This window comes from Suricata suricatta, chromosome 15, assembly GCF_006229205.1.
Source record: "Suricata suricatta isolate VVHF042 chromosome 15, meerkat_22Aug2017_6uvM2_HiC, whole genome shotgun sequence".
Lineage (NCBI taxonomy): Eukaryota > Metazoa > Chordata > Mammalia > Carnivora > Herpestidae > Suricata > Suricata suricatta.
Window position 1 is genome coordinate 42,316,222 of NC_043714.1, and position 10,857 is coordinate 42,327,078.

At 41.4% G+C, this 10,857-nt stretch overlaps 1 protein-coding gene across 3 annotated transcripts in view; it reads left to right on the forward strand.

The window, feature by feature from the left end:
• OSR2 (odd-skipped related transciption factor 2) overlaps nt 1-3,935 on the forward strand; it is a 7,634-nt gene extending 3,699 nt beyond the window's left edge. The window contains exons 2-4 of one of the 3 annotated variants that reach the window (XM_029923557.1): nt 429-1,197; nt 2,259-2,358; nt 3,113-3,935. In XM_029923557.1, the coding sequence (XP_029779417.1) occupies nt 542-1,197; nt 2,259-2,358; nt 3,113-3,295 (939 nt within the window). In that variant the 5' untranslated portion in view covers nt 429-541 and the 3' untranslated portion in view covers nt 3,296-3,935. Of the gene's footprint in view, nt 1-341; nt 1,198-2,258; nt 2,359-3,112 lie in introns of those variants that run through there. The other 2 variants (XM_029923559.1, XM_029923558.1) reach the window with 2 other exon arrangements.
• Nucleotides 3,936-10,857: the final 6,922 nt, after the last annotated feature.

The window sequence follows — 10,857 nt, forward strand, 5'->3', positions numbered from 1 at the left end:
GAGCTCGGAGGCGCCGCGGCGACCGAGGCTGGGCCCCGGGCCTGCGGGTGCTGGCGTCGCGGGCCGTCGCGGTTGCCGGGGCTCCGCCGGACTGAGCAGGCTGGGTGGGTTGAACTGGGTGCTGCCTCTGCAGAAGCACCGCCTTCCTTTCTCCCGGGCCCTGGGTCTTCGGCTCAGTGCGTGCCCGCCACCCCACCTTCCTGCCGGAAGGCCACTTCCTGCTCTGCCTGAGTCCCTGGTTCCAGGGCTGAGCACGGTTCGGACCCGCGAGGCCAGCGCCATGGGGATCCCTCACCACTCCTTCTGGGGGCCCTGGAAGTGCGGAGGAAGACTTTGAAGGAAGGTGTGGTAGCCGGCGCCAAAGGGCAAGCCGAGCCGGCTAGGATAATAGTCACAACTCTCCCCCTCTCTTCCCCTGTCATTTTTAGGGTTTTCTCTGCGTGCCGTTGTCTTTCTGGGTTCTCGCCGGAGCCCCACGCCCACCTGCCTCCGAGTCCTGGAAGAAAGGGGCGGCTCCCTCCGCCCCTCAGCACCCGGGAAAATGGGGAGCAAGGCCCTGCCGGCGCCCATCCCGCTCCACCCGTCGCTGCAGCTCACCAATTACTCCTTCCTGCAGGCCGTGAACACCTTCCCCGCCGCGGTGGACCACCTGCAGGGCTTGTACGGTCTCAGCGCCGTGCAGACCATGCACATGAACCACTGGACGCTGGGGTACCCCAACGTGCACGAGATCACCCGCTCCACCATCACCGAGATGGCGGCGGCGCAGGGCCTCGTGGACGCGCGCTTCCCCTTCCCGGCTCTGCCCTTTACCACCCACCTCTTCCACCCCAAGCAGGGAGCCATTGCCCACGTCCTCCCAGCCCTGCACAAGGACCGACCCCGTTTTGACTTTGCCAACTTGGCCGTGGCCGCCACGCAAGAGGACCCCCCTAAGATGGGAGACCTGACCAAGCTGAGCCCGGGGCTAGGTAGCCCCATGTCGGGGCTCAGTAAATTGACTCCGGACAGAAAGCCCTCCAGAGGGAGGTTGCCCTCCAAAACGAAAAAAGAGTTTATCTGCAAGTTTTGCGGCAGACACTTTACCAAATCCTACAACTTGCTGATCCACGAGAGGACCCACACGGACGAGAGGCCATATACGTGTGACATCTGCCACAAGGCCTTCCGGCGGCAAGATCATCTGCGGGATCACAGGTGATGTGGGATAAGAGGTTGGCCGGGGAAGGGAAGTCGACCTGGTCCAGAATACCGAATCCTGATAGACAGTCCAAGTGTCATCCAAATCCCCTCTAAACCAGAATATATTCCCAGAGGCCCTCCCTGGCCAGCTACAGCTAACCCCCAACATTTACCTTTCTCCTCCGCCGTCTCCGCTGTCTCCGGCTGCTTCCTTGTTTGGGATGCAGGAGGGCCTTTCCTCAGTCTTGGCAGCTACCATCTGGTGGGTTGGTCTTGGTATCCGTTTCCCAGTTTCCTCCGGGTCGCCAATGGGGGATGGGGTGGGCAAGTAAAGGCGAAGGACCCCAAAGACCTTCTTAGAGCTGCTGTCAGACCATTTCTAGAAATCTACTCGGACCACCTCTACTGGGTTCCCTCCCTTCCCTATCTCCCCACCCCCAGGTGCGCTCCAGAGCCTGCCAAGGCGACCTTTCTTTTATTGGGGGGGGGGTCGTCTTGAGATCACTGAATTTAGAAACAGGTCCCCACCCCGCCACCTCCCACGACCTTAAACTCTGCATTAGTAAGTGGCAACTGAAGAAATACTATAATGTAAGTATTTTCATCGGACAAAAGCTTCCAAGGAGTGGGAGTGGGAATTTCTTTTCTTGGACTCTGCTTGTAGTTCAACAGCACTGGGACTTCTGTTAGGATCCTCTGAGGCTGTTTATGGATTCGCTAAAATCGGTTCCCCTAAATTCGGCCTTGCCTAACATCCTCATTTGGCCAGTTTAAATCCCAGAGAAAACCGTAAAGACCAAGGACTCATTCGGCACAATTTTGAGCTCCAGAATACGCCAGAGAGGGCGATCAAGTGTAGATAAAGCCAGCGTCCGGTGAATGTTTTTAAGAATCTGTTAGTTGAGGTTAACCATAAACAGAACTACACAGGGGAAAAAAAAAATACAATCTATAAATGTAAATAATGGGAATCCCGTTTCCTTTGCCCTTTCACGACTTCGTTTTGAGTAACTGTCAAAAGAAAGTCCTGATCCTGGTGTAAAACCATTTCAATGAAACCGTATATTGATTTTCAGGTATATCCATTCCAAAGAAAAACCTTTCAAATGTCAGGAGTGTGGGAAAGGATTTTGTCAGTCTAGAACCCTAGCTGTTCACAAAACTTTACATATGCAGGTAAGTTTGTTTTCTTGTTTAAAAACAGTGACTGGTTTCGGTTTTATCGTTTTTGCTCACAAAGGTGTTCAATGGCAGTCTTTTTCTCTTAAAAGGCTCTGTTTAGATTTACTTTTCGAAGTGGGGAAAGCAACACTCAACTTTTTTATGCAAAAAAAATTAATCTTACCTACCATAAAACATTATATTTTTCTTAAAGAAAAGGGCATTCTCGTTTTTCTAAGTCCTAACTTTAGAATCCCCCCCCCCCCATCTGATCTGCCCTGCATTTAAAACTTTCGTGTTTGGGAGGAAATAAAGGTAATTTTGATAATGGAGGCATGGTGAAATCCCATATGCTCTCTCTCCCAGGGGCCTCATAATTTGTAGTTTTCAGAACATTGAGGAATAGTTTAATTTTCCAGCAAAGAGGAACCTTATTACCCGGGAGAATGTCGTTCCTTAAGAGAGGATTAGCGTTTTTCCTTCCTCCTTTTCCTGCCTGTGACACGGTGATGAAATGTAAAGAGCTGGAAATCACAAAGCCCACCGCGGTGGTCACCGGCAGTTATCAGTGTAATCGGGCCTCTGTGTGTGCCTGCGCGTGTGTGTTCATGATTGGAGGATTAGGAGCCAGATTTGTTCGTGCAAGTCCCCTCTTTTGTTGTCGTACTCGTGTTAGGTTAACGCTTGTGATACCGATAAGACAAACTATTGAGAAGGGTGCGGTGGTGGTGTGAAGGATTAATCCTTTGCTTGCTTCACATCTGAACAGGAATCTCCACACAAATGTCCCACATGTGGAAGAACCTTTAATCAGAGAAGTAATCTGAAAACTCACCTTCTCACCCATACAGACATCAAGCCCTACAGCTGCGAGCGGTGCGGCAAAGTGTTCAGGCGAAACTGTGATCTGCGGCGGCACAGCCTGACTCACACCCCGCGGCAGGACTTCTAGAGAAGCCCAGGATGTGTCCCGTGCCGCCGCTGCTCCCCTCCCCAGCCACCTCTCCACGCCTCCCACCCAAGGGTCGCACTCCCAACCCCTCACTGACCCCAGCTCTCCCCTTGCTGTAGCCGCACCTGCAGCTCCCAGGAGTTACACTCTTCTTCTCGAGGACTGAGGACTGTAGAAACCCACACAAGTACATCCCTTCACAAAGAGTATATGCTAGTTTCTTGTAGATATTCACAGCTCATTTTAGAGCTCTGTACATACTGTCGTGGGTCTCCGTTTTGTTGTTTTGTTTTGTTCGTTTTTGTATCTTGTTGGATGCACCTAGATACAGAAAATGGAAGCCAAATTTATCTTTAAAGAGTGTATTTTCAAAATAAAACTTTTCCTTGTTTGTTTCAACACTCCTGCAAAAGTGGCTTGCTATTTAACTTCTGTTCTTCCTCTGGGTTCTGGGAGAGTAGGATGCCTCTAAAATACTCAACATTGAGGGTATTCTTTATCCCTAGGCTTTTAAAATAAGACTTCTCACAATTCTCTTACTGAAACGTCAGCTCTTCCCTTTCTGTATTATGGCATTTTTTAATTGGATGATTTGATTTGGAATTTTTGTTTTTCAAAGATATTAAAATTGATACCCTGAGGTTTTAGCCTCTTTTGTTTATTCTAATTCTTTGTGTATTATTCCTTCTGATAAAAACAATATAATGGTCATTATTAATAACGTGCAACTCCACGACTGACCCACCTGAAAGCACAAGAGGGGAAAAGTCCTTGACCTAATGTCAAAGTTTATGATGGACTTCTCTTACCATTAGACTTTGAACACTATGATTTAACACTATAGACAGAGACTTTATCCTGGTTCAGGAAAGTCAAATAGTCCTCCAATAGAAGAGTCAGGAAGATACAACCTTCAGAAGATGGGGACAATAGGAGAAAGGAGAAACTATTTAACTATGAAAATACTGTTTTCCTAGGGTAGAGATGTTTTCTTTTAGAAGGTTCAGATTTCTCTGCAAAGCCAACTCAAGTTAGGTCACTTGCAAAGTTTTCATCACTGGATGGTATTTTATCCCTGGGAAAATGCCAGAAGTATAGGTACTCTGTATGAAGCTCATGGGAAGTATGTCATAATCTTATGAGGCATTTCAACCTTTCCCAGATAATTCCTGGGGAATGTGACACTACTATCATGAAAACATGTATAGGATTGGGGTGGAAGGTTTTGGATACAGATAAACTATAGTACTGAGTACTGCAGAGACTTAAAGGGAAATAATTGAACTTAAGAAGTGATCATCAGAGGAACCCCATGGCCCAGTAGCCCAGTAGCCCAGAAGGTACTCACAGACTTTAATACTGAACACTAGGGTAAGTTAGGTAGTCTTAGATATTTTCATTTTCATGTTTGTATTAGATGGCATGTTTCATCTGTAGGAACTAGGCATCAAATCCTGTGTTTGTACTGTAGAATCTCCCAGAAGGGTACATAGGGATTTGAGGACTAGATTCCAAAATTTTTGCCAGTGCCTTGTTCAACACAACTTACAAAGAGGTTTCGAAAGTGTTCCAGAATCAATGCTTACTCTGTTCTAAAGGGAGCTGGCTGGAAGTCACTTATGCTTCTCATGAGAGATGAATTCTCTCCAACAAAGTGTCCACTCACCAAGCCTGTGTGTCTAATGCTTACACAAATTCATTTCCCAACATGGGATGGGCTCAAGCCTTCATTGAGGAGAGGGGGCAGGGATAGAGTGTGAGGGTGCATGTGTGTGTGGTGTTTAGAAGACTGAAACTCTTGTTTGTTTTCTTGTGTTTGTACAGAATTAACTCAGTGACCTCCCTACCTCTACTCTCAAGATCCTGCCTACCTTGGCACAGATGATTTGAATACTTAAGGGCAGGGTTACACATTGACTGTCCCTAGAGCTCCCCTAATCCTGCAGGCATTTTCCATGTCCTCAGTCTTGCTTCCCCACCCACCCCATCCAACTATAAGCGTCAGAATTCCATTGCACAGGGTTCAGTCCAATTATCAACGAATGACCCTTGCTCGCTATCAAGCTCAGGCATATCCTTGAAGTCTCTGTTACAAGGATATTTAGATAGGAATATGGTTCCTCTGCATTTATTTCAGTTAAAATGGGAATCAGGAAAATGGGAATCAGAAGGGAATGAGGAAACATTAGAGAAAATGGAGAAAGCAGTTCCTCTTCCCAGATACACACTATCTCAAAAGTTAATGTTGGTTTATTTATGTAGTCATTAATTTAACAAATCACATTTTAAGAGTGCCTGGGTGGCTCAGTTGGTTAAGCCTCCGACTTTGGCTCAGGTCAGATCTCACATTTGTGGGTTCAGGCCCTGCATTGGGTTCTGGGCTGACAGCTAGCTCAGAGCCTGGAGCCTGCTGCCAGTTCTGTGTCTCCTTCTCTCTCTGCCCCTCCTGCTCTCATGCTCTGTCTCTCTCTATAACAAAAATAAATAAAACATTAAAAAATTAAAAAAAACAAGTCACATTTTAGGATCTTGACTACTTAGATAATTTAAAAATCTATAATAAGGCTTAATTTAATAACTCCCTTCCTTCAATCTGTACTCTTGAAACCAGCATCCATCTGGACTCAGAAAGGGATCTAGCCTCATGGCATTCTCTTTCCACACCTCATGATCTCAGGGGAACTTTTGAACAGTGGGTTCTTTCCTCTCCAAATTCAGAGTTTTGTTTTCTTCTTTATAATGTCCAAGTATGCAGGAAATGAATCTTATGTGAGAAAAACTTATGAGACATCATAAGGAAAATGATGTCTTATAGCTTATGAAATTAATCTGAGTTTTGGTGTGGGTTTTTTTTTTGTTTTTTTTTTTTTTTGGTTTAGGGAAGAGTCATTATTTGAGTTTTAGATTAGCCTGTGTTTTCCTTACACCCTCTACCATAGTCAACTCATGAATCAATACTCCTGGCCAGAGACCAGGAATGGGAAATATCACGAGTCATAACCACAGTGCTGAAGAACTGCATGAACAACAGTTAAGTGTTCAGCTGTGACTTTAATCTTATTTTGCAATCCATGTGTGGTATTTTAAAAATATCTAAAATTAATTATATTACAATCAATTCTCAATTTAAAATTATGAATGTGTGTTAGGTACGTGACTGATGCTAATATTGAAATGTAGGTCATTGTTGTCCTAGTGCTTTATAAGTGCAGTAGTTAAAATTCTATTTTGCACAGGCACATCCTTCTTTTATGTGAGGAAACTTTCAAAAGTTTAACTCTGAGGCAACTAAACATTTAAAAAGCAAACAAATCTAAAATTTCAAATTATAAGTAAGCCTAATTACTACTAATGATGAAATCAGAAGCATATACTGGGAGTTTCTTCTCCCATTCATTTGTCACATGTTAGCATAGACACTTGAATCTCTTCACTTGAATCATGTTCAGTGAGGTGCCCTTGCCCAACTTTTGATTCTAGAGGAGCAGCCTACCCCTGGAAGGTACTTGGGAAACATTAGTTCTTGAATATTACCAACATAATAGACTACATGCATTTGGATTGAACACAGAATAAAATCTACAGCAAATTTTACTACAAGAAGGGTATTACCATGGCATAATGGGCTACCTTTCCTCTTCACAGAGTAACTTTAATATTATTAAAATAAAGAAGGAGGAAAAGTTGATGAAACCATATAACACACTGTAAACAGAAATAAGTTTTGTATTTTAAAGGATTATTTGTGTTCACGTTTATTAGATGTGTTATACTGAGAATGTATTTCCCAATTTTCCCTTCTGAAATGTAACTTTCCACTGATAACCACCTCTGCTGACAGCAGTGAGCAATAAAGGGAGTGGAGATTCAGAGTGATTCAGCTTTGATGACCTGAGATATTTCAAGTTCATTCCTGTTTCTTTATTGCTTGTTTTCCCCTCCAACACAAATTCCATTATCATCTAAGCTATATAACTTTTTCTATATAACTATCCAAGGCAAAAAATGAGAGTGAAAAACTATAAGTAACCCAAATAGCCTGTAAGAAGAAATGGTTGGGTAAATTATAATGCTGTATCTGTTATGTATGGCATTATACTAGGTATATATTATACTATTAGGTATAGCTTTCTACTGCAAACAGGAAACCTGACTAAAAGGGGCTTAAACAATAGGGGATTTATTTTCTGACATAAAAAGAGGGCTAAAGGTAGGATCCAGAGATGCATAATTAATTGGACTGACAAGATCATCCAGAGCCCAGTTCTTCTTACTTTTTTTTTGTTCCATCCTTATTGTGTAGACTGGCTCCCTTCATGGCTACAAGATGGTTGCAACAGCTCCAACCACCAGTTCTAGTGTTTTCTTTTCACACACATTTCACAGGCAGAAAAAGAATTTATTTCTTCCTGTATCACTGTTTAAGAATTAAGAATTTCTGCATAAATCCAACCTGTAGACTTGCCCATATATCTTAATGGTCAGAATTAAGCAATTCTTAGCCAATCACTGACAAGGAAAATAGAATTATCCCATAATGGACTTAGACTAAATAAAACTCATCTTCTAAGCATAGAAATGAAACTAGCCTTCCCTGAAACCCTTGATTACCTGAAGAAGAAAAAAAACAACCCTGATTTCTGTTAGCAAGGAAGAAAGGAAGACTGAGTGTTGTGAATATTAAGCAGATATTAAAAATGAAGTTTCTGTTAATAACCTTATGTTAGGAGATGCTTATGTTATAATATCAAGATATTTAATGGCATATACAATATTACCCAAACTATATAAACAAATAAGACCTTGAAAAAAACTAAGCAGAAATAGACTAGAAGAAAAATATACCAAAATGTTAATAGCAGTTATTCATGAATCACAAGCTAAATATGTGTTTTTCTTCTCTTTTTTAAAAATTTTTATTTAATAGTTTTTTATGTTTATTTTTGAGAGGGGGAGGGGCAGAGAGACATGGAGACACAGAGTCCGAAGTAGATTCCATCCGGGCTCTGAGCTATCAGCGCAGAGCTGGCTGTTAGGCTCAAACTCACAAACCCTAAGATCCTGAGAGGCCAAAGTCAGAAGCTTAACCTACTGAACCATCCAGGTGCCCTCTTCTTTTCTTATTTTCAACTCTCCCACAATAAGAATGTGTTACTTTTATAAAGGAAAATATAATAAACATTATTTTAAAAGTTCAAGATAAAGCCTTAGTTTCCTCAATATTTTCTTTATCTTACTTTATTGCCTCTGACCAGCCTTTGCCTGTCTTTTGTCACACAAACCCACCTATACTCTCTTGCTTCTTCTAAACCATTCCTTTAATTTCATTACATCTTTCTAGTTCCTTTCTTTCTTCCTTGATTTCTATTCAAATTTCTTTTTCCTATCTTTTCTCTTTTCTGTGTTTCTGTATACTGGTTCTTTGTTTTCTACCTTTTAAGAGCTTCAGTAATTCTAGCTCAGTGTTCCTCCAGGTGTGATCATCAGACCTATCCAGCGTACTTATATCTGGGCTCTCCCTAATTCAGTATGTGACTTGGAATTCCTGGTGATAAAGACTCAGAACTCTGTATTTTAAACAAACACTCCAGGTAGTTCTTATGTATATTACAGACTGAGAATGTCTGCATTAGCCTTTGACACCCTCATTCCCTTTATCTTATCCATCAGCCATTTACTATGAGCCTACTGTAATAAACATAAAACAAATTTCAACCCACTTTTCTTTACTTATTTACTCATGTCCTTGAAGTGGTGAAATTTTCCTCTGCCTTTATTCTTATTACTCTTCTATGGTCTTTCTATGTACTTTTCTTTTCTCTTGTTGCTGTCTCCAAATTAGATTTTTCTTTTTCACACTAATAGACATCTTTGGCTTTGGTATTTTATTTCTTTGCTATTTTTTGTTCTCTTAACCCATTTGCTAATTTAAAGTGGTAAGAGAATAAAAAGAATATAATAATCTATTATGATGAGAAAATCACACAGAGGTAAAAATAATTCTCTTTTTTCTTTGTAGATCAAACTATTGTCACCAAATGACTTCCTATGGCATCTGAATAGAGAACATTAACTTGCTATGAGTAATGCTTTATGTATTGAGGTGTGTGCGCGCGCATGTGTGCACGCGCACAACCTAAAAATTGTTTTTTAGATTATTTTATTATTACAAGAAAATTTAAGAGTAGGTGACTATATTTTGTGATGGAAAAAGCCATGGACAGGAAGTCATAAGATGGATTTAGGGGCATCTGGGTGGCTCAGTCAGTTAAGCATCCTACTCTCGATATTGGCTCAGGTCATAATTTCGTGGTTATGGGATCTAGCCCTGCATCAGGCTCTGTGCTAACCCTGGACCCTGCTTGGGATTCTCTCTCTCCTCTCTCTGTCCCTCCCCCACTCATGTGCTCTCTCTTCTCTCAAAATAAACATTAAAAAAAAAGATGGATTGAATTCTTTTTAAGCTCTGGAATTGTTTATGGACAAAACATTTAACCCTTTTGAGGCTCAGTTTCTCTCCTGTAAAATATGAGTTTGCACTACGTAATAAGGTCTTCTCTACCTTGTAAGATTTATGGGTCTCATCGAGGTAAGCATGAATGTATTATTAGATAAATATTGTTCACTTCACAAAAGCTAGAAAATACCAAGAAATCATATCACTTCTCTTTCATAAAATATGTCATTAACTCAGTAAAAATAAATGCAGGTTTACAAGTTCATTTCTACTTGAAACTGTCATATCATGTCTTTCTAAAATTTCTGAAATTTTAGAGGCTCTTTGGATGACTGTTGATTAACAGTAAAGTTTTTAAACTGAAAAGGAAATGTATTTCTCATTTTCAGCTGATAAAAAACAATCATGCTTATTGTAAGAAAAAATTCAAACCATCTAGAAGTCTATAAAGTAAAAGTCTCTTATTTCCTCACCCCCACTAATGACCCTATTAGTTTCATTCCCCAGAGGTAGCCACTACTAACATTTTTGGTCTGTCTTTCTGGATATTTCGCTGTGTGTGGGTATGGTTTTAAGTATACAAAGGTAAATATATAGGATAAATACAAATACAAGGGTAAATAAATAGGATTATAGAAGTATAGTATTTTGCAACTTCTCCGAACACACACACTTGACAATAAGACAATATATCTATTGGGTCTTTTGTTTTTCAATATCAGTATAAATAGATATTCCTCTAAGGTGATGGAAAAAAAGTCTAAAGACTTCTAAACCTGAGGTTCAAATCTCTTCATTAGAATTTAACGTAAGAAATAGGAAAACCATTCTGTTACTGAAATTATTTACAAAATACTATTCTTAACTGACAACCTTTAGCCCCCTATCTTCATGACAGCAGCTGAGAGAGTGCCTGAGGGTTTTGAAGATTCTTAAAGGTGTGTCATATTATGGTTCACATCAGTGCACACTGAGATACCTCCCTGGCAAGAACTGAAAGATACAGTTCTTAAATCCCCTGGTGACCCATTATCCATGGATCATTGACAAGATAGAATGTAATAGCTCCTGTCTTTTTACCAAGGTAAACTTCCCAGTGAAACTG